At 38.1% G+C, this 24416-nt stretch overlaps 1 protein-coding gene across 2 annotated transcripts; it reads right to left on the reverse strand.

Annotated features, from left to right (window-relative positions):
- Nucleotides 1-222: 222 nt before the first annotated feature.
- SAAL1 (serum amyloid A like 1) lies at nucleotides 223-22258 on the reverse strand. Of its 2 annotated transcripts, none has more exons than XM_032641758.1 (12): nucleotides 22044-22258; nucleotides 20520-20633; nucleotides 15791-15874; nucleotides 12411-12490; nucleotides 10618-10677; nucleotides 10368-10483; nucleotides 9842-10022; nucleotides 7477-7559; nucleotides 7200-7388; nucleotides 4036-4232; nucleotides 1920-2012; nucleotides 223-1245 (listed from the first exon to the last, which is right to left on the reverse strand). In XM_032641758.1, the coding sequence occupies exons 1-12, from the start codon at nucleotides 22176-22178 to the stop codon at nucleotides 1153-1155; spliced, it is 1425 nt and encodes a 474-aa protein (XP_032497649.1). In that variant the 5' UTR covers nucleotides 22179-22258; the 3' UTR covers nucleotides 223-1152. The 2 variants fall into 2 exon arrangements, with proteins under 2 accessions (XP_032497649.1, XP_032497650.1); XM_032641759.1 differs by having other exon boundaries at nucleotides 4036-4229; nucleotides 22044-22197.
- Between the last annotated feature and the right edge of the window lie 2158 nt (nucleotides 22259-24416).

Here is a 24416-nt window from a genome sequence, read left to right on the forward strand (position 1 = left end):
TCCTCTTGTAATTTCTTCCCTCCTCTGCAAAAAAGTATGGGGGAAGAATAAGTTTCATTTGTACATAAAATTCCAAATTTCATATTTCTGCTTCTGGAGAAAGCACCATTTTAAAATATCACTGTAACTGATGCAAACAGTTATATCACTGTAACTGATGCAAACTAAAATATTTTGGTAAATTCTTCAAACCGTGTAGCATTAAAAAATTTTTAATACTGCTCACTTTTTAAAAAAAACTATTTATTATAATTCATAGATTTAGGAAGTTTTCAAACATATCCAAGTACTATGAAAATATGTACCACCTCATAATGTTACAATAGCAAGAAGTAACAAGTAAATAAGGCAGGTTCAAGACAGAAGTGGGAAGTAGAAAATAACCTGGACATCCCTAGCCTCCCCATGATGTATCCTTTTTCTCCCTCTGTAACTTACCCACTCTGCGAGGCACTCTTGCTCAGAAACTCAAGATCCTTGTGCTCCCCCTTTTAAAATGTGCTCTCAGGAAAACAGAATGTGAATTTATGCACTGAGGTAAACATGACAATAACTTGGAATGTTACTCTTATGGGGTTATTTGCATTTTAACCTTAAGCTTCAAGAGATAACTAGAGTGGAATTTTTAGCACTGGCTAGCAGGTAGGAGTGATTTCATCAGTGCCTTTGAAAGCTCACATTAAAGTCACGTTCAACCTGTGGATAAGGTCATCACCAAAGACATACAAATACACGTAAAGTAAACCTACCAATTAGAGTTTAATCGGTACGATTTTAATTTTATAGTTCAATTCTTTTCAGCAGGGATACTTTCAAAAAAATCAAATTAAAAAATCAAATTAAGAGTTACAAAGAAAATCCTCACCAACCCCTCAAATATTCAAAAAAGAACCTCAATGATAAGCTTGTATTTTGTCTTCTTTACCTGAAGAAGACAAAACACTGCACAACCAATACAAAAAAGAAGCGGGGTGGGGGGAGATGATGTTTGATGGTAGTGAAACTAGATTCCAATGCCAAACAAAAATGCTGGAGGAGAAGGGCATGAGTATAATACCGAACAATTATGGTCTAATATTTCCTGTTTGTCAATTTCAACTGTCAGCAAGGAAAATAGAGTTCATTTCTTCAGCAGAGGAATTCCAATAGTTTTTAAGTCTGAACCTTCAAACTTGGGAAGCTTTCCTCCAGGTTGCCAGCAAGGGTCTTATCAACTTCACGTAGGATTTTGAGGAAGTCTTCTACCTGTGAGTCAAACAAAAGAACCAAATAAACATAAGTAGAGGAAAAGATGTTTTAAGATACTATTATCTGTAAAAATGCTCTACCTATGTTTTCTAAACAGTCCAATGGAAAAGAAATGTGGACAGCTTGTCAGATGACAATAATAGTACTTCCTGGATGGTCTCTGAAACCTCAAGGAAATGACTAGCCCTTTCCACTTGTTTTCTTTTAAACTAGTATTTATCCTCCTACTGATTCCCCTTGAGGGTCCATTACCCGAGTCGTATTATCATCCTCCTTGGTGACCCACCCCCTCACTCCCACATTCCATACTTCATTTCCCTAAGAAAAGTTATTTTGAAATTGCCTCTAATGGTAGCAAATGCAATGTAATTTGAAGGACCATAAAAACCTACTGACTATACCTACCTAAGAATCTTATTTTTGGTTAATATATATGCTATAACACAAAGGGGTACTATAAATTCAGTGTTGATTCCTTTCTCTTAAAATTTAAACTGTTACTCAGGCTAGTGCCATGAATTATCCAACAGTCATCTGACAAAAGCATTAAGTCACGCGCATTATATACACTATCTCTTTTGACAAAGCCCTCAAAGATCAAGTGCTTACTTAAAACATTTTACTCAGTAATCTCCTGAAACTCAGCCACCTATACATTTACTCATACTCACCACAGGGCTATAGAGAGGAAGAAGGTTTTCAAATGCACAGGAACACTTCTGTTTGCTTAATTGGCCCTCCTTTAGTCCCTGAGCTACAGTCTCCTAAAACAAACAAACAAAAAGATCTGATGTCAAAAAAGGAAAATTTCTAAAGCTATATCTAGTGAGTAAATACAAACCAGTATTTACAATTCCCTACTGATCCTACATGAGTTTCAAATGTCCCAAACTAAACCCACCATCATTCCTCCTTGTGTAACTCCAACATGTGCTCCACTGCAGCCCTTATTTTGGTGAAGGCACCACCAGCCACCCAGCCTGCTGCACAAACCAAAAATGTGCGGTACAGCCAAGACTTCCTCCTCTGCTGCTAGCCGCTCCCCCTAAGTGTTTAATTCTACTCTACTAAATCTCTCTCATCCCACTCCTCCCCTCCATCCACTCTTCCACTGTCTAAACTTTCATTCTTTTTCAGATTATTCTTGAAGATTACCAGCCACAAGAGCCGGTTGGTTGGTCTCCTGACTTCTAGCCTCAACTCGCTCTAATCCTCTCTCTCCATTGATTTTGGAGTAATCTTTCTAAACAGATCACATCACTTGATGCTTAAAAAAAATCTCTAGTAGCCCCTCAGTTTCCTCAAGATTAAGTCCAAATTCCATTAAGTGGCATATCAGAATTTTCAAGACATATCTCTGGTTTATTCTCAGCCCACTTTCCACCTATATTCCTACCACATAAATATTAAGAAACATCTACATCCCTCCCTCCAAAACAACAAAAGCAACAACAAGCAATGGGAAAAATACTTGCAACGAATATGCAAAAGATATAGATATAGAATTACCCAAGGAATTCATATAAACAATCAAAATGGGTAAGTTTATAAAGCAGGAAACACAAATAATATACAAATATATGGAAATATATTCAATCTCACTAATAATAAAAATGCAAATCAAAATAAGGCACAATATGGGGCTTCCCTGGTGGCACAGTGGCTAAGAATCCACCTGCCAATGCAGGGGACACGGGTTCAAGCCCTGGTCCAGGAAGGTCCCACATGCCGTGGAGCAACCAAGGCCGTGTGCCACAACTACTAAACCTGCACTCTAGAACCCATGAGCAACTACTGAGCCCACGTGCCACAACTACTGAAGCCCACACGCCTAGAGCCTGTGCTCCGCAACAAAAAAAGCCACCGCAATGAGAAGCCCACGCACCTCAACAAAGAGTAGCCCCCACTTGCTGAAGCTAGAGAAAGCCCACACGCAGCAACGAAGACCCAACACAGCCAAAAATAAAACATTAAAAAATTAAATAAAAAAAACAAGGCACAATTTATCACCTGCTGAATTTTACTTGATATAAAAATTATATTATACAATAATAAGGATCAAGTAAAACCAATATTTTCACATGTCAAAAGCATTTTGGCAATATGTAGCCATTTATGCCTCAGTCAGCTTCACATTTATCATGTCGAAACCAGCAATCTAACTTCTGAAAACCTATGCTAAGGTAATAATCCCAAATCAGGAGAAGGGAAGCAAGATAATTCACCAAAAATACAAATCACCAGAATAACTGAAGCTTGTTTTAAGGAATATTCTTCTTAAAAAAGTCAATGAATATGAATATATTCTTCATAGTTATATTCATAAACATATTTTTCCTAAAATATATGGATAGAAAGAATATGCTCAAAGAAAGAATACGTTAATAATCCTGCACATATTCAGGAAGAATACTCCTTATAACAAGTTTACAGTAAACTTTGAAAATCGATTTTTTGGCAAATTGGGTATTAAACAAACTGGCTCTCAGTGAAAAATCTTTCAGTGTATTGATCAGGAGTCAGGAAAAGTGCTTGTAATGTTACGTGAAAAGAGCAGCCTCCAAAAATTGTATATACTGGTGATAAGTATGTGAAAAACACAAAAATAAATATACCAAACTACATCAGCTGTTAGTTTAAGAGTATAAACTTATGATAAGTTTTTTCTTTCTCTATTTTCCCAAATTTATGTAAAATTAAAAAATAAAAACACTAATAATAAAATTTGGAGCAGTAAGCAATCCATACTTTCTTTTACTGAAGAAAGCATTAGTACTTCTTTCCTACCTTTGTTAAAACTTGGAAAATATTAGACAGAAATTCACATGAAATATCCTTCAAGATTTTCAAGTGGAAGTCATCCTGGGTTAAATCAGACTTTTTAGTTTCTTCTGTGTTAGACTCTGCTGAGTTCTCTGGTTTCTTCTGACAATGTTTCATATTTTGTAAGACACGAATCAGGCTGTCAATTAGAGGAAGATCTACTGTACAAACAAATCAAGAGGCATGGCATCAGCCAGTTAAATTTGGTTACCATTCATTCGTTCATTCATTCCTGCACATGTACTGAACACCTACTATTGCTAGATACTGTATTTTAGGTATTGCAGATATGGTGGTAAACAAGATCATCAAGGCCTCAGAATTCAAGAGGCTTACATTCTTATACTCCCAAATAAGCAAATAAATAACAGATTGAAGAAGAAACCCAAAATGATGAAAAAGAATAGATATCTGAAAATATAATTCTGGAACAGCCCCTCATCCCCCAAGACTTAAATTTGAAAGTACCAGGGAAAATTGATAAGGAATAGTCAACACTGAGATATATGTTTTAAGTTATCAGATATTAAGGATTTAAAAAATGGGGGAGGGGCAGTTATAATTATATTTTGAGCCAGTTATAAAGGTAACCACTAGACCCAAAATACAACCCTTACTAAATGCCAGAAATACCCACAAAGCAAATAAATTATATATTGAGGTATTTCAATATAAATATACATAATGAAAAGTATAATACGACAGCATTCAGATCAAACATAACTATAACTACATTTAAATGAGTTTAACTCATCTATTAAAAAGAAATCAAAACACCTAAAACAAAGTATTTAGAAAGGTCGAAAAGAGTAAGATAGACAAAGGTATTAGGGGCAAATGCAAACAAAAGGAAAACAGGGGATGTGACCTTTGTATCTGATATAAAACGATTTAAGCCAAAAAAAAAAAAAGCATTATGGGCAAACTATAATGAATGTCCATATACCAAATAACATGCCATCAACATTCATTAAGAACTACAAATGATAAAAAGAAAAGGACAAAATATTGGCAGTAAAAAATATTAATTTTCCTCTCTTCCCACATCAAATCAAATCGATAGAAATAACTAAGGTTATGGAAGAAGTAATCAGCATAACAACTGACACCTCCAACATTTATAGTCTAGCTCAGGCCTCTCTCCTCAGCTCCAGACTAAGACTGTAAGCTCAACAGCTCCAGCTGAACACTGAGTAGACATCTCAAACTTATCATATTTAAAACACCACTTTCCTATCTTAGTAAATGGCAACTCTCCTGGACAAAAATGCCAGACATAGCTTGACTTTTCTCACCCTCCTCATCCTATCAGTCAGCAAATCCTGTTGGCACTACTTAAAAGTGATCAGAATCTGATTATTTTTCCCCACCACCGCCCCTGTTACCACCTTAATCCAAGTTATACCATCTCTTGCCTCAAGGTCACAGCAGCCTCCTAACTAGTCTCCCTTTTGTACCCTTGCCCTCCCCCTGCATTTCTCATCAACATGTCTGCCAAAGAGAGCCTATTAAAGTTGGCTCCTGTCTGTCCATCCTCTGCTTAAAACCCTCCACAGCTCCCTAACTCATTCCAAGTAAAAGGCAAAACCAGGCCCTCTACACTCTAGCCCCTGTTGCCTCTCTGGCCCCAGGTTACATTCCTCTTACCCAGGCTGAAACCGCCCCAGCCATACAGGGCTTCACTGCTCTTCCTCAAATATACCAGGCACACTTCTAATTCAAGGCTTTTACACTCGTCGTTCTCTCTGTCTGGAATGCTTTTCTCCCCAAGTATTCACATGACTCACTCCATTACTTCCCTCAGGTTTGTACTCAATGTCACCTTCTCAGTGAGGTAACATCCATAAATGCAGAGAAGACACTTGAAAACAGTCATCATTTTTTTTGATTAAAAAACTCTTTATAAAATAGAAATAGATTAATATATCCTCAAATGGTACAACATAAATAGCTTAAGCCCAAAATAGAATCATGACTAATGATGAACCTCTAGAATCATGGCCAGTAAAGTCAGGAAAAAGGCAAGGATCACCATTATTACTTAACCCCAGAGGTCCAAGGCAACCCATTAAATAAAAGAAAGAAGAGGTAGAAAAGTGATAAGACTTATCTAAGTTAAACCCAAAGTAGTATTAGATAAAGTCCAAGATTACCACTGGAACAACCATTAAAAACAGTAAGAGAATTCAGTAAGGTTGCTAGATGCAACATTAATCTTCACATATTCCAACAAGAATAATCAATGGAAGAAAAGATACCACAGACAACAGCAATCCATAAGATAAAATATCTAGCAATAAACCTAACAAGAAATATGTAAGATCTGTATGAAGAAAACCATAAAACATTGCTGAAAGACATAAAATAAGACTTGAACAAATGGAAAAGCATATGTTCTTGGATACTCTACAAATTTAACATGATGTCAATAAAAAAAATCAGGAAGATTTTTTGGTTTTGTTTTTGGAAACTGTCAATCTAATTCAGCGTTAAAAAAAAGAATAGTAACAGTCAAAAACATTCTGAAAAAGTAGAATGCAGGAGTACTAACCCTACTAGGTATCAAAATATAAAGCTTTAATAATTAAAACACTGTGGCTACTGATACATGAATAGAGCAATGGAACTAAATAAAATATATAGGGAAATATAAAACACAGTAATGATGAAAATTCAAATCTGTGTCGGTAAACTGGTTTACTTACTCAGTAATGTTGAGACAGCTGGGTATCTGGAAAAAACTTGAAACCATACCTCACATGTAACACCAGAATAAATTCTAGATGGTTCACGCATTTAACTAGTCATATTATTAGTATTAGTCATAAAAATCATTGTGAAAGACCATTTGTTTACATAGGAAAATATTCATTTATACTTATAAATGAAAAAAGTTGCCTAAAAAACAGGCAAAAAAATACGTACGGATGTGAGTGTATAGTAGTTATCTCTGAATGATCAGATTACAAGCACTAGGCTTCCTTTTATAATTTTTTTTGTATTGGGCATGTGATGTTTTTGTATTCAAGGGGCTAAAAGCACTAAAAAAATGGGAGAAAGAAATAAAATGAACAGCAAACACATGTGATAGACTAAAATTTAATTTAGTGAACTAAAATTATACTTGCCTTTTCCTATCTTTAGATACTCCTGTTCAGCCTGTGAGGCATAGATGGCCGACAACACTGAAAAAACAGAGGCTAGCACTGTTTTCTGTTCTTGAAGTATGATGGGTGGATCATCAGACTGGCAGAATTCATGGCACACCAGGTCAAAAAGTAAATTCCAAGTGTCTTTTCCAGTATCAGGACACCGTACTTAATAAAAATGATGAAGGAAGTAGTAATTCAAAAACAGAAAACAATTAAATGAGTAACTATCATGCTTCCCCATATAACATCTTACCAATTGCTTGAATTCCATCATCCACTGTAGTCAGCAGCTGTAAGATATGCATGTAAACATCGAGCCCTTCTGGATTTTCAGAACTAAATACAAAAAGCAAAAATTCAATCAACTTTACTGTCTATGGGACTGTAATCAATCATTTATTCAACAAATATTTATCACTCTGTACCAGGCACTGCCCTATATGCTAAGGATAAAACAGGGAACAGAACAAAGTCTCTGTGTTCACCAGAGCTTACATTCTGATGGGGAAATCAGTCAAAACACAAATATTATGTAGTACAATCAACACACACAGGACAAGAAGTAAAAATTCTTTTTGGCCCTGTCCCATGAAAGCAACAATGCAGAAACCTATCAAGTGATACTTCACCATGCTGGCTTACTTGCATAATCAGGACAAAAAATGACTGAGACTTTTATAGAATGAATGTAAGGCCCACTGCACCAAGCACTGACAATAATGATGTTCTTAAAACTTCATAGCATCATCTTAGCTCCCAAGTTGAGAATACTAAAACCAGATAAGTATAATTTTTGTGATCAACAGTTCGGATTTTAGAAACTCACAATCTTAGTTCTTCAACCACACAATTAAGTGAAAAAGATAGTGAACAATTAAAAGATGGTTCAGCAAATATTTAAGTGCCTATAGTTTGCAGGCACTATGTTAGGGGCTGGGAAAACAGAGATGTACAAAACGTCCATACCTTCATGAAATTTACTGTCTAAAATGAAAAACAATAATTAAAGGGGTAATAACAATAAAGTAATATGAATGTAGCACTAGCAGAAGTCCAAGGTGCTAGAGGACCACAAAGCAAGCAGATTTAACTTAGTTTGGAGAATCAGGGAATGTATCGTAAGAGAAATGGTTACACAGAAACCCAAAAGGGCAAAGAAATGCTGGAGGCAGAGACAACATGGTGTGCAATGGCTTGGTTTTGAGAGAGCTTGGTTCAGTTGAAGAAATGAAGGAAATTTCATACAGAAGACAAGGAATAAGGATGGAGAATCACAGTACAGGGCCTTATAAGCCATAAAAATCTGGACCTCATCCTAAGGAAGGCAACTGAAGGGTCTGAAGCATGAAAGTGAGATGACCAGCGTACATTCTAGAAAAACAGCTCTACAGTCTAGGCTTGGAAGCAGCTAGTCTTGAGGCTGGGAACTCAGAGAATGTTGTAGCCGTCCAGGTAAGAGACAGTGGCCTGGTGGTGGCACAGATGGAGTCCCAGAAAAAGTCAGGAAGAAGGATTGGCGGTTGACTAGCCATGGGAAAAGACTGGGATGGGGAAGTATCGGTAATGGCTTCCATGTTTCTCCCACATTATCCAAATGGAATAATGATTACATCATTCACTGAGATTGAGAATACGGAAGAAGCAGGTTTGGGGGAAAGATGATGAGTTTAATGCTCACTTGGATAAAGGACATAAAATTAAAAGGTTTTAATATGAGTTATAGGGAATTCTCTGGTGGTCCAGTGGTTAGGACTCCATGCTTCCACTGCTGAGGGCCCAGGTTCAATCCGTGGTTGGGGAACTAAGATGCCACAAGCCGCGCAGCACAGCCCAAAAAAAAAAAAAATGTGGATTATAAAGCACTAAGAATGCAGTTGACCAATAAGCAGATCAATTCATAAATTAATGTTCTAGTGACTAGCAATAAACAGCTTCAATGACCTACAACACCTAGTAATCACTCTTGGGAAGACATCAGAGCCCAAAAGCCAGTCACTTATCCAACACTGGCACATACACACAAGGAGCAAGAAAACAAGTGATGCCTGACATTAACTGAAGAAGTTGTCACATGACCAGTGGAAAATAAAGCACAAAGAAAATCTTTTCCATTTGATATAAATTATACGAAACTGCAGAAGATTTTAAAACAGTAACCATAATTAATGCTGAACAATAGCCTACTGCTAAGTAATATTAGAACAAGTATTTTGCAACCATTATGATTCTTGCAAAGAGCAAATATATTGTTACCAATATCAGTAGTGAATCAAACCTGACACAGATCAGCTATGTGCTACTCAGCCTATTGAAAGGAAACTAAAAAGACATATCTGGGCTTCCCTGGTGGCGCAGTGGTTGAGAGTCCACCTGCCGATGCAGGGGACGCGGGTTCGTGCCCTGGTCTGGGAAGATCCCACATGCCGCAGAGCGGCTAGGCCCGTGAGCCATGGCCGCTGAGCCTGCCCGTCCAGAGCTTGTGCTCCGCAATGGGAGAGGCCACAACAGTGAGAGGCCCGCGTACCGCAAAAAAAAAAAAAAAAAAAAAAAGACATATCTAAGGATACTTCTAGCAACTGGATTTTCCCAGAACATTTTGCACAAAAGAGCTCACCTACCGTACTTGTTTGGCAGCTTCAAGTACACAGGGCACAATTTGAAACACTGGCTGCTGTTCAGAATCTTCCTGGGGTTGGTCCAGAGGCTGAAGAGCCCCATTTCTAATCCATTCCAACATTACCTTCTCATCCAAATCAAAGAGCTTGTCCACAACCTCCCCGACCTTCACCAGCAAGTCAACTGCAGAGAATAAAAGAGATATTGAAATAAGAAACAAAATTTTTAAAGTAGTAAGTCTAATCGAAATTCTTAAAACTATTCCAAGAAAGCCAAATCTTGCCAAAGCATTACTTATTCCAAGGGCAATTTGCTTACCTCCTTTGTTTAAATTTGCTTGGCTTCCGCCATCTTTACGTGGGGGATTTTATCAGTATCCTAAGAGTTTGAGAAACTTCATATCCTGAATTGAAATACCTTCTCACCTAACACTTAGTCTTTAATTGACCTCCATAAATAGTTACCTGGTTTCCAAACAATTAAATATAATTTAAAAAATATTTTTTTCTACATTACATGGTGACTTACCATTTGTTGAACTTGACATGATGAAGCAAATGCTATCATAAATAGCTGGATGTTCTCGGATTCTTTCAACCCAGACAACGGCCACTTCTGTCTGGGAAAGGCAAGTAAGCAACAACCTACGTGATAAATGTGAGCTTAGTATCTACCTTTCTAAAACAGTAAAGGAAATTCAAGAGTGAAAGAGCAACTCTATTTTCCTAGTTTCCCTTAGGGGTAGGTATATAGAATCCATAAAAAGAAGAAAGCATACCTGCTTGTTTCCAGCAGAGTAGGAGGGTCTGAATCACACAAACAGTACAATAGTACTTGGCTACAAAAACAAAAAAGTTAACCCAATATGCCTCACTTCTCTCATTTCAAATATCAAAGCCAAAAAATCTGGACCTCAACCTTAACTTTTATTTATAAAAACTTAAATAAATTTTTATTTAACTTTTTAAACATTTTAATTGTGAAATATAGCATATATACATAAAAACCTGTAAGATACAAATCTATACTTAGTGAATAATTATAAAGCAAGAAAAAGAACAGAGCTGCATCTCTGTAGCCCTTGTGTGTCCCTTACAAATCACAATTCTCTTTCCCACCTAGAAATGACTACTATCCAGCAATCATTTTCTTGGCTTACTCTATAGTTCATTTTATATATCTTGGTTTTGAACTTTGTATGAAAGAAATTATATTGTATGTATTCTTTTGAGTCTGAGTTCTTTGGCCCAATACCATGTCTTTAAGATCTACCCATCTTGTTCCAGTAGCTGCAGATTCATTGCTGCAGAACATTTCATTGTATGAATATAACACCATTTATTTTTCCAGCTTACTACTGATGAACATTTGGGTTGATTCCAATTTGGGGGTTTCAAGCAATAGTCTTATAATACTTTTCATATGAGTATACTGATATATGTGTGCACGGTTTCTCTTACCATATACCTATGAGTGACATCACTGGGTCACAGCATATGTGTACCTTCTGATATGACTAGGTAATGCCCAACTGTTCCAAAGTGGTTGAGCAAATTTATATCTCATCAGCAATGTATACTGTTTCATATTAATTTTAAGATATGCATTTAATTAAGTTCATAAAATTTGTCAATATTACTCATTCACAGATTTTTAATAGGGATCACTAGAGACCAAACATAATCCTGAGTCACTTATTGCATGAATGATTGTACGTTATGGAAGAATAAATACTTTAAACTAGGATCTTAAAGTCCTTTCACACCTAGAAGAGGTAATAACCTCTATTTTGGAGCCCCAGGTACTTGAATCCTGTGTTAAACCCTACAGCCCTTGTTGAAAATAACCGCCTAGAAGAGTTTTCTTAACCTATTGTGAACACAAATTTCTTTGAGATTCTGATTAACAGCCATAAACCCTCTGCCTAGAAAATGAATATACTCATAAAATGTAGCATATAATTCCAGGGTGTTCTCAGACCTCTTAAAATAACCACCGGGGTTTCCACCTTAGAAATCCTCTGCCCAAAACTTCCTACATGTAGAAGAGAACTGGCCTCCAAGCAGAAGTATGAGAGCGTTTGAATCACAGGGGCCACGCTGTACCCTCTAGTCTCTTGGCAAGTCCCCCATCACCATCATCTAAGTCAGAACTGACTTGTTGACCAGTGTCAGGGTGACACTGGTCAACAAGTCTAGTTTTTCCAGACTCTCGCTCTGAGACTTTGGATTCCCTGAGCCTAAACTGTTTTGGACTCTGGTCAGGTGCCTCCATCTCCAAGCTCTGCCCCACTGGTTCTTATCCTATGTGGTTTACCACCTGCTGACGATTCAGGCCCCTTTGCAACCAACACAGAAAACAGGCCTAAATCCTGAATCATGTCCATAAATAGCACGCAAGTCCCCAGCCATCATCAACACAAAATGAAGCTCCTGGAGACTGCTCATCAGGAGAAAGGAAGTACTACATTTCATAATGTTTCCCTATCTGTCCTATGTATTAGGATTTCCTTAGGGATATAAAATATGAACCTATTTTTTAAAAACATAATTATTATGTAATAAAACTTACCCAAGATTTTTCTCACTGCTGATGGACACACATATCTCCTGGAAACAGGCCATATTACCTAAAATTCCCACACAGATTTCCTGCCAAATCAAATTTCACAGGTCACAGTCGCTCTGAGGTAAAAGACACATATACAAAAATAACAACTTGAAAAAAAAAAAACTTTCACTGAGCCAAGTTTGGGGAGAGAAAAGAAGGAGAGGCAGCATACAGAAGTATACTGTCTGCACCCTAATTTGACAAGTTTCCAGTAGTATTTGAGAGGAGATGAAAGACATAAGAAAAAGAAAGATCCAAGGCAGGCAGGAGTTATGGAATAAGAAATCTTACGGATGAACTGAGTCATAAATGATTGGTAGGATTTAGATATACAAACAAGAAGACAGACATTCAAACACGGGGGAAAGTATCAGCAAAGGCAGGAAGAGACTAATGTAGAGTGGACAAAGGCTAATACAGAAAGCTGCCCATATCAGTACACAGTTATTAGTAGCACACAGTGGGAGGAGAGCATGAGATAAAGACAGCAGGTAAAAAGGATCAGGATTAAGGGCCCTAAATGCCTACTTAATTTAGTAGGTTATTTGGAGACATGAAGGTCCTCAAGGAAGGGGTCAACATACTGCAATGTTATTTTAGGTAGATTATTCTGGAAGCAAAATGATAGTGAAAAAACTTTAAAAGAAGTTCATAACCTCAGTAGTAACAGCTAATGTTTATTTAGCACTTACTACACCCAGGCACTACCCTAAGCACTTTCCACATAACATTTCATACAATAATTTATGAGGTATGTACCATTATTATCCCCATTTTTCAGATGAGGAAACCAAATCACAGAGAAGTTAAACAACTTGCTGAAGATCTCCAACTAGGAAATAACACAGCTCCAGAGCCTGAGCATTTCACCGTATCACACTGCATCTCTGAAATCAAGTAAAGGAAGATGAGGGTGGTGATGGCAGGCATGGAAAGGAATGACGCTGAGAAAGACTCAAGGTGAAAGCAGAATAATTTGATGGGAGTAAACGGAGAAAGCAGTTGAACATAACTCCTAGGTTTCCAGTTGTTTCATTTCTCCAGTAGGAGAGATTGGTTCCATTGACAAAAAAATTGGAAAAGAAAGCATAGGAAAGAACACAATGAGTTCAGTTAGGATAGTGTTTCCAAACTTGCTTGAACACAAATATCACTCAGGGAGTGTGTTAAAAATACCAATTTCCAAGTCCCATCTCAGAGCTACTGAATCAGAATCTCCAGGGTACAGTCCGGGAAGTTGTTTACCAAGCATATCATATGATTTATATGATTGGATAAGTGCGACAAACACTGAGTTAGGACATACGGACTTTTGGATTGGAAAATGCCACATGCAAATAAAGAATGCCTCAAGAAAGTTAGAGATATAGCACCTGAAATCAGAAAGGAGGTCGTAGCTTTGATCCCACAGGGAAGATTTACCCCCAAAGGTGTAAAGAGTGGATGAACTCACCAAGGAAGTGAATATAAAGAGGACAAGGGATCTGAGTCTACACCTTAAAAGGAGTCCACACTCAGCATAGGAAGAAAGTATCAATAAAAAGTCAAAAAAAGTAACAGAGAAGTGACTGGACAGGTTAGAGACCAGGAGAGTGAGGTGGCACCAAAGCTATAGGAGTAAAGAGTTTCAATAAAATGTGGGTGGTCAAGTGTTGGGAAAAGAGTAAAAGAGAATAGGGCCAGAAGAGATACACATACATTTCCCCTAAAAACTAAAGAGGGGATAATTGAACTTCCAATCAAAGATCAAGTTTTTCAGTCTCGGCTACTCACTGAAATAACCTGGGGGGACTTTAAAAGCTGTCTGGAGTCCCACACTTGGAGAGACTATTTTAATTGATCTGAGAATGGCCTGACTTGGGATTTATAAAAGTTCCCTAGGGCAAAGCTTCTCAAAGTTTGGGCCTTGGTGCTGGTCAAAACCTGACTAACATCACTGCAAACTTGTTAGAACTCCTCAATCCTACCCCAAAACTACCGGATCAGAAACTCTGGGGGTGGACTCAGTAATCAGTGATTCTGGGACATACTGAAGTTGGAAAGCCCACATCCTAGGTGATTCTAACTTGTGGCCACGGCTGAGAATTGCTGTCATAGACAGGCTATGGTTCACAGACATATATAATAATAGGACTAACTCCTGAAAGGAGCAATTCTTATTTTCTTAAAATTAGCTTATTTTTTTTAAGTACTAATCGTGAGTCAGTGTACCTAAGTTAGAAAACTCCAGGAGAAAATCATATAACTGTCAAATCTTTATATTAACGTAACAACTCAAGGAAAAAGTGGTTCATTGGTTCATGAGGCCCCAACTCAGGTGAAGCATTGTACTTAAATAAAATTTTAATTCAACATTCAATTTGTAAAAATATACTACAGAATTCTTCACTTTATAATTTCAAACAAAGAGAGACACTACAGTACAGTGGTTACACTGAAGTAAGGCAGGCTAGGCTCAAATCCCAGCTCCATTCTTTCCTAGTTGTATGACCCTGGACAAATTTCTTAACCTGAGACTTAGTTTGTTTACTTACAAAGTAGAGATAAATGCTTACCTCATAGAGTAGTAAAATGAAATACTAAGTAAATAGCAGTTATTCATGATTATAATTACTTAATAAGTATTTGCTAATCACTCACAATATACCTAGCAGATGTCAACCTAAATGGCACTAAAGCATAGAAGACTTAATGAGAAGTACAGAATTGTTTTGGTGCATTCACTATCATCACTGGCCACTGAGAGCTTACTTATTTGGGAAGGCTTGGAAGTAAAGTACCATCTTGGGAAAACCGATGTGAATATTGAGAGGGGATGGAAGGCATACAAAGGAAGGCACAGAGATGGCAACAATCATAGTAAGCTCCTGAGGTGAGGAGTAGACAGGCCATGCTAAATTAGAAGACTATCTGGAGGGTACATTTTATGCTAGAAAGACGAACTGGATTCAGATTGCGGAGAGTCTTGAGCAATAGGCTGAGTCTAAGCAATAGAGGATTTTATGACTTTAAAAAAAAAAAAAGCAATAAACTGAGAAATGGGTGGTCCGGGCACTGTTCCCTGTTCAGCCACATATTAGTGGCATAATGATGATTAGGACTATCTAGTGTCCACAGCTGTTAAATTAAAGTATTGATCTCCCTGGTCCAGCCCAAATCTAAAATTCTATGACTGTAATAATTTTAAATAGTATATTACTCAGTACCTGGTAATGTTCAATAAACATCTGCAGACTCATTTGTAGCCATGAAGAACATTAAAGTGAGAAAAATGAAAGCCTATCCAGCACTATCTGCTGTTACTGCTCCAAAGAGGCAGCTTTAGAAATGCACTTACTTACTCTTAATCGAGGACATTTGGATTTGGCCAATATTCCCATAAATATGTCAGGAACGTTAAATTCGTGGAGAAACAAAGCCACATCCTGAAAATAGAAATGATTATTAACTTGGATGCTGAATATTCCTCCTTAAACACCATAGCTCAGGCAACCATAAAAAAAAATAATAATTCCATATATACCTCCTTTCAAGCACAAGGAAAAAAACCCCACAAGGTTAGGAATTGTGTCAACAGACAAAAGTAATGTTAGTGCTGAGGTATCTGGTCTCAAGGCAATGGAACAATCCCATAAACAAATCTGAACTAACTGTGATATTCCAAAGGACTGTCCTCCTTTTACTGCCTTGTATGTATTTATCTTAATGATCTTTCTACCCACCAGGAATTCTCTTTAACTCATTCAAGCACATTTGCTGATTACCAGGTATCATGCTAGAAGATAGGATAAGGGAAAAAAGTAAAAGTCATAATTTCTGTCTTCTAAGAGCTTAAAACTTGATAGAGAAAACAGATTAAAAACCCCTATTGGGTTATGTCCAAAACCAGAACTTTTGTTTTCAAAATCCTCAACAGAAAAAAATTCTGATCACAATGTAACTGTGACAGCTTCACATCTTCCTAGAGAGTTTTCCCGGTCCCCAGTGCCTAAAGGGACACACCACACAGGTGAATGAACCTGGAGTGGACATGTGGCCCAATCTCGCTAGAAATGTGGGCTCCAAAGCTAAATCAATTAGCTGCGGAGATTTGCATTGTAAAATGTTTAGATAAAATTAAGTTTCTGGCTGTCTACTGCCTCGTATTTTCACCAAACTTGAGGTGTGTATTCGCAACACCTTAACTTAGAACACAGGCTATATGTCTCATGTGAAAAATGCCCTTCGAAGGGCTCTCAAAGAGAGAGGGAGCAATCCTTCAGAGCAGCTGAAATTGGGGTAACCTGCATGACTGCTGACTGGAAGAGATACACTGCACTTATTAAGAGATCATGGTCAGAGAGAATATTTCAAAGACATACTCCAAATTAAAAGTCAAAGCAGCAGGTGCTCTCCACTCTAAGTGATCAAGCTGTCTGTCATGTGGGCAACTCTTTGTAGCATGCAGCGATTTATTTATTTAATGACAGTTAATAATTCCTGGAGTAGCAGGAATAATATCAATAATTAGGTAGCCTAATAATACCAATGCCAATAATAACAATAATGGCAATTAACATTTATTGAACAAGTATTAAATGCCAGGGCCAGTGAAGTGGTTTGCATGCTATCTCACTTAATTCTCAAACAACCCTATGAAGTAATTATTATTAACCCCATTACACTGCAGTTTTAAAAGGTTAAGCAACCTGCCCAAGACTGTACAATCAGTAGGAGAACAGAGCCAGAATTTGAACCCAGATGAGTCTGATCAAATCCACACTCTTAACCAGCACACCATAGTAACTGTCAGGTATTCATCCATTGATTACCTCTTCATAAAACATGTACTGAAAAACCTGAGTAATAAGCACTGTTTCAGGCTCTGGGGACACATCAGTGAATAAGATAGATAAAGTCTCAGTGGAGTTTTCATTCTAGAGGGATGAACAAACAAACATATAAACAACTAAACTACATAAATCCTAAGTGCTACAAAGAAGATAAACAAGATGGTGTGTGCTAGAAATGAAGACTAGGGGAGGCTACTCTAGATATATCAGAGAAAGTATCTCTGAAGACGTGACATTAAGCTTTTAAGAGGAGGAACTTAAATCCATCAGAGGACACAGGCTCAAAACAATCACTGAATAACAGGATAAGTGTTATGTAATAGAATGAACAGGTTCCATGAGAGCACAGGAAAGAGAGGAATCCTGCCTGGAGTGTCTGGGGAGGCATCACAGGGGAGGTGACATTTGAGGTGGGCCATAAAAGGTGGGAAAGATCTTGCAGGTGGAGGACATTCCATGCAGAGTGGCATGAACAGAGCATGAGTACATGAAAATGCAGGAAACACCTGGAAGTCTCTGGTCCTGCTGAAGCACTGAGTGGCAGGTGATGTGTGAGATGTAGTCTCATTGGAGGGAATTTATGCCAGTGAATCAGTGGGCAGCTCAGTTCTCTAGAGGTGCTTCAAGAGCTACCATAAGAGGACAAAGAGGAAGCCAAGAGCATGACCCTGCCTCCACAGACAATCTCATTCAAACAGCAGCTCCAGTTTACCTATTTGATATTTGAGGATTTCACACTAAGACTTCATTTGAAAAACAGGTTGTTTCTTTTAAAAAATGTTTTAAAACCACAGCTTCTTAATAACTGTAGAAAAAGTAGAGAGAAGATGAACAATACTCTCAACCAACTTGATCAAATGGACATTTACTGGACACTCCCACCAGCAGCAGGAGCACACACGTTCTTTTTAAGTGAACACGGAACATTTACCAAGACAGACCAAGGTATATAAAATCAACTGTATACTATATACTACCTGTTTACTACCAATGTATCTCTATATACTGAAATTTTTTAAAAATACTATTTACAATAGCTCCCCAAAATTTGAAATACTGACAAAAGATGTGAAAGACCTAAATACTAAAAACTACAGAACTTTGCTGAAGAAATTAGAGAAGACCTAAACAAATGGAGCGACAGAACTTGTTCATGGGTCAAAAGACTCATTATTGTTAATTTATCAATTCTTTTCCTAAATGATCAATAAATTGAACTCAATCTCAGTCAAAATCCTAGAAGGCTTTTTGTAGAAATTGACAAATTGATTCTAAAATTAATTTGGAAATACAAAGGACATAGGACAACCAAAACAACTTTGAAAAAGAACAGAGTTGGAGATTAACACTACCTAATTTCAAGATTACAAAGCTACAGTAATCAAAACAATGTGGTATTGGCAAAAAGATACAAATAGATCAATAGAACAGAACAGAGTCCAGAAATAGACTCATGTGTATATGTACGGATAACTGATTTTTGACAAAGGTGCAAAGGTAATTCAGTGGAGAAAGAATAGTCTTTTAAACACACTAACTAGAACTGGTTATCCGTAGGCAAAAAAAAGTGAAATTCAGTTCATACCTTGCATCAAACACAAAAATTAAGTCAAAATGGATCACAGACCTATAAGTAAAACCTAAAATCATAAAACTTACAGGAAAAAAACACACAACACAATTAAAAAGTGGGCAAAAGATTTAAACAGCCCCTTCCACTAAAGAAAATACACAGATTGCAAATAAGAACAGGAAAATATGGTCACTGTTATTAGTAATTAGGGAGATCTAAATCATAATTACAGTGAGAATCACAACACTCTTATTAGAATGGCTGAAATTAAAAAGACTAACCTTACCAAGTGTTGCTAAGGGTGAGAAGAAATTGGAACTGGACTGTATCTCATACACCGCTGGTGGCAACGTGATGTGTAAAAAACACTTTGGAAAATAATTTGATCTTTTCTTTATAAGTTAAACATACACCTACCATATAATCCAGCCACACTAATCTAGGTACTCACCCAAGAGAAAGGAAAACATCTATCCATACATACTTATACACAGACATTCACAGAAGCTTTATTTGTAATAAACTGTAAACAACTCAAATATCCATCAAAGAATCAATCATGGTATACACATATAATGGAATACCATTCAGCAATAAAAAATAATAAACTATAAATATACACAACAACATGGATGAATCTAAAATACTGATGCTGAGTGAAAGAGCCAGACTCATCCGAAAAAAGAATGCAATCCCATTTATACAAAACTCTAAAAATGCAAACTACTCTGAAGTGACAGAAAGCCCATCAGTAGTTGCCTGGAGAGGGTAGAAGCAGGGAGGGGTAAGATACTGGGATTACCCTTAAGCGGCATAAAGAAACTTTTGGGGGCTGACAGACATGCTCTGTCTTAATTATGGTGATGGTTTCATGTGCAAATACATACATTAAAATTGTTCTAATTGTACACTTTAAAGATGTGCAGTTTTTATACTTCAATTATACCTCAAAATATATGCAGGTTTTTTGTGTCAATAATATCTCATAAAGCTGCTTTAAAAAATGGTTGAGGACAATGAGTAGCCATTGACAAATTTTAAGAGAGAATTTTAATATGAGTAAATCTGTGTTTTAGGAAAAAGATACCTTGGGTAGCAATGTAGAGGACAGAGGGAGGTGAAAGAGACTAACACAAGGATTTTAATCAGAAATCTACTGCAAAAGTCCAAGTAATAAAATGAGAGATTATGTAAGTCAACCTCTTTTTTTGCCCCTTTTCTTACCTGTAAAATAAGGATACTACCTATGTCACAGGGTTACTGTGAAGAGCAGGTAGAATGCTTTCAAGCTACAGAGTCCCTTTCTTCTAGTTTAATTGTGGTACCTCAGTGGTCTCCTAACTCCTAACCTGCTCTCAAATATAAGGCCAGTGTTCTTTTTAGGTAGATAAGTATCAGAACTTTCCTGGGCTACAAGCATTCCAGCATTCATAAGAACTATCTACATAGCCCAAATCTAATGACACTCAGATTTTCTGCCTTCAAAGACAAAAGTTGAGCATTTACAGCTCCTGGGACCTCATCCCTGTACCATAAATAGGAGTGACTACAGACATTAAAGTTTTTCCCCAGAGACTTAAGGACTGAACCTAAAAAAAAAAAAAAAAAATCCATTCACTACCTCCTTACTCAACAGTCTCTTCACTTCCATTTCCAACCCCATACCTCATCCATTGACATATCCCACACTCTGCAAATTTCATTCTCCATTTCTTCATCAAGCTCCATCTGCTGCTCCTCATGATCTGAGCTGGATTTCGAGTTTTCAGGGCTAACAATCTTCAGAAACACAAAGGAAGGAGATGAATAAAGGCTGTCCACAGTTCTCCTCAAGTAATATTACCCCGTAATCATTTAGAGGTCACAACAAAAAAATGGGGGAATTCCCTGGTGGTCCAGTGGTTAGGACTCCGAGTTTCCACTGCAGCAGGCACGGGTTCATTCCCTGGTCGGGGAACTAAGACCCCGCATGCCACCCGGTGCCGCCAAAAAAAAAAAAAAAAGGAAATTAGTACCTTGGGTAAACACTATCGCTAGGCACTGGGTAGAAATACAAAGATAAACAAGATTTAATCCCTTACTTCCAAGCAGTTTAGGATCCAGTGGGGAAAAGACATATAAACTGATAACCACAACAGAAAAAGCTAAGTGATCCAACTGAATTGTGGACAAAGAGCCGTGAGAACAAAAATGATGGACCCATGACCTACGTCTGGGAGAAGTTTTCCCAAACTTCTCTTAGGAGGTGATACTGAAGCTAAATCTTTGAGAAGTAATCGAAGTTTGTCATGTGAAGAAGGGAGAAGAGCATACAGAAGAAAATACAAGAGTTCAGAGTTAAGAAAGGGCCTAGCATGTGTTCAGAATGGTAAGCAGTTTAGCGTGTCATGGGCAGATGAAGCTGGAAAAGTTGCAAAGAGTCCTGGATTCCAAGCTAAGAAATATGTATTTTTCTCCTGTAGGCAAAGGTGACTCTGAGGCGTTCCCATAGACGGCTTTTTTTTTTTTTTTTAAGATTATTCTCGCAGCTGTGTAGAAGGTGGAGTGGAGAGGACAGTGATTGGAAGTAGTAAAAAATTTAGGGAAACATAAGAACGTTCATATTTACTGAGAGGCTCCTATGAGGCAAACACTATAGTAAGCACTCTATGGTTATTATAATCTTATACAATCTACGCAATAACTCTATATACAATAATATAAATATTATCCCACTTTATAGAAACTGAGAAAGAAATCGGTTAGGCGATTTGCCCGAAGTCACGCTGGGCAAGCCGCGCTGTGACAACAGGGCTGTTTGACTGCAAAATCACCATTTATTCTACTACAACGAAAGTCCTCGAAACAGATCAATTAGGACCTGGGCTTCAGAAACGAAAGTGGGAATGAGGGGCAGAAACTGGTCACGTATTTTTGGAAATTTTTCAAAAGTAAAACATTTTAATTAGAAGCATTCCAGCATCCCTGCCATTACACTTCCCTCTGTGTTGAGGGGCACAAGGAGCGGCGCACGGCAGTTTTAGGGTCCGGGAGACAGCAAGGACGCAAAGGGTGAGACCCGGCCGCCGGGGCCTGGGGAGGTGGTTGCCGTGGGGACGGCGGCTCCCCCAGCAGTAGAGGGCTGCCAGAGGCGGGGTGGGGGTCTGGGGGAACGTGCAGGGAGCCCACGCGAGGCGCGAGTTTCCACACCTGCATGAGCCCGGTGAGGACACCGAAGAGCCAGTGCTTGCTGTAGACCGTGCTGCCTATGCAGTCCCCCACGGCCGCCTCCTCCTCCTCCTCCTCGTCCCGACTCCGCAGCGGCGGAGAGGGATTGCGGTCCATGACTTGGTCTCCTCCGGCGCGCGAGAGCAGCTCCGGAAGCCGCCGGAGGAGGAGAGAGGCCTCCAGGCGCCAAGAGGGCAAGGCGCGGCTCCCGCCACAGCGCCCCCTGCTGCCCGGAGCCCTGCCAGCCCGAGCGCCCGAGCAATATGCCCATCAGACTAGGGAGCCCAGTTGTCTTGACTTACCCGACGCTCTACCCAGGACCGCAGCGCGGTTATATTCATAATTGTTATTTGTCACCCTCACTGGACCAGATATTTCATCTCTCCAAGAGCCCTTAGTCTGACTGGAAGGGACGAGGGGTGCGGGCATGGAACAGGACAATGTCTCTAGTACAGACGTGAAGCTATCAGACCTCTGACCTCTGGGCACACTTGCCATTCTTAAAGACATCATTTTTCTCCCAGGTGTGGTCGGAATCCTGGAAAAGACGAAAGTCACCAGGAAGAACGTCAGTATTACAACTCCCTGTGTTTTCAGTTCCTGCTTCTATTTAGTTTGATGGCACTCAACATCAGACCCAACGCTCCACCAAACCCTACAGCAAAAATTTTAGAACACCACTTTAATGAAATGAAATTTATAGATGATATAACTTACCTCAACATGTAATTCCAATAATACCAATATGATTCCCTTACAGAAAGGAAAAATAAAATTAATTTTAAATAAAATATGTATTTTAATGTTTTAAATGCTCCGGCACAACTGTACTAGAAGATATAACAAAGATCTCCGATTTTGGCACATACACATCAAATTACTGTGAGCCCCACATTTACAAATGCAGAATGACATAGGTGTGGTTCCTCAGGGACCTGCTTCTCAAAATCATGAACAGATGATGGTAAAATTTCTAACAAAATAAAGTTCCAATTGACACAGCAATTGCACTTATGGAAAATTTTAAGGTATATTAAAACAGGACAAAAAATACTGTGTGTTAACACATAAAATACAACTAGACCCTAGGCTCAAATAATTATAAACATCTTTTCACCTTTTGTGCAGGGGCAGACCCAGGTTTTGTGGGGCCTGAATTATGCAATTTCAGAAGCCCCTTTTAGGGGAAACAGTACAAAATTACAAATATTAAATTTGTTACAATAGGAAATATTTATTTAGAATGGGAAAAAAGAAATCACAGTAAATCACCAATTTTAAGAAACCAACAAATACCTTAAAATGAAATCCAGAAAAATATGCAACTTACTTTTATTAGTAAGTAGCCTGACACACTTCTACAATCCTTTTTCCTTTTTTAGTAGACTTTATTTTTGGAGCAGTTTTAGCCACAGCAGTATTAAGCAGAAGGTACAGAGATTTCCCTTAGAACCCTTGCCCCCATTCATACATAGCCTCTACTATTATCAACATTCCCCACCAGATACAATGTACAACATTTGATGAAACTGACAAACCTACATTGGTGCATCATTATCACCCAGAGTCCATAGTTTACATTAGGATTACTCTTGGTGTTGTACATTCTATGGCTCTGGAAATTTATAATGGCAGATATCTACCATTATAGTATCATATAGAGTAGTTAGATTCACTGCCCTAAAAAATCCTCTGTGCTCTGCCTATTTACAACCCTTTTTTAATATACTTCTTGCTGAGGTTTCTTTGATCATTTTTTTATATAACAGTGACCTTGTAAGAACATTTTCTGTAACAAAAAAATAGGTAATTCTGTCTTTAGCATAGTTTAAATTTTTAAAAATTATAATTGGTAGTTTAGGAAATTATCGGTGGCTGAAAGTTTCTTTCAGCTTCACAACTTGTTATTGGTAATATTCTGTAAAGTTATTATTTTTTTTAGCTACCTAGTTTTTTTAATTTATTTATTTATTTATTTTTGGCTGTGTTGGGTCTTCGTTGCTGTGCATGGGCTTTCTCTAGTTGTGGCGAGTGGGGGCTACTCTTTGTTGCAGTGCGTGGGCTTCTCATTGCAGTGGCTTCTCTTGTTGCAGAGCATGGGCTCTAGGCGCGCGGGCTTCAGTAGTTCTGGCGTGTGGGCTCAGTAGTTGTGGCTCACAGGCTCCAGAGCACGGCTCAGTAGTTGTGGCACACGGGCTTAGTTGCTCCGGGGCATGTGAGATCTTCCCAGACCAGGGCTTGAACCCATGTCCCCTGCATTGGCAGGCAGATTCTTAACCACTGTATCACCAGGCAAGTCTTGTAAAGTTCTGACTGCTTGAATTTTCCTTCGATTTTCATGGTGTCAAATTTTCC

Source organism: Phocoena sinus, chromosome 8 (assembly GCF_008692025.1).
Source record: "Phocoena sinus isolate mPhoSin1 chromosome 8, mPhoSin1.pri, whole genome shotgun sequence".
Lineage (NCBI taxonomy): Eukaryota > Metazoa > Chordata > Mammalia > Artiodactyla > Phocoenidae > Phocoena > Phocoena sinus.

Excerpts from the sequence above, each read along its gene's own strand:
- SAAL1 (XM_032641758.1), bottom strand. The coding sequence starts at position 22,178 with ATGGACCGCAATCCCTCTCCGCCGCTGCGGAGTCGGGACGAGGAGGAG. Across the intron at positions 12,491-15,790 it reads CCAAATGTCCTCGATTAAGA|GAAATCTGTGTGGGAATTTT; the intron begins GTAAGTAAGTGC and ends TTGATTTGGCAG. Across the intron at positions 7,560-9,841 it reads GAAGCTGCCAAACAAGTACG|TTCTGAAAATCCAGAAGGGC; the intron begins GTAGGTGAGCTC and ends TTTTGTATTTAG.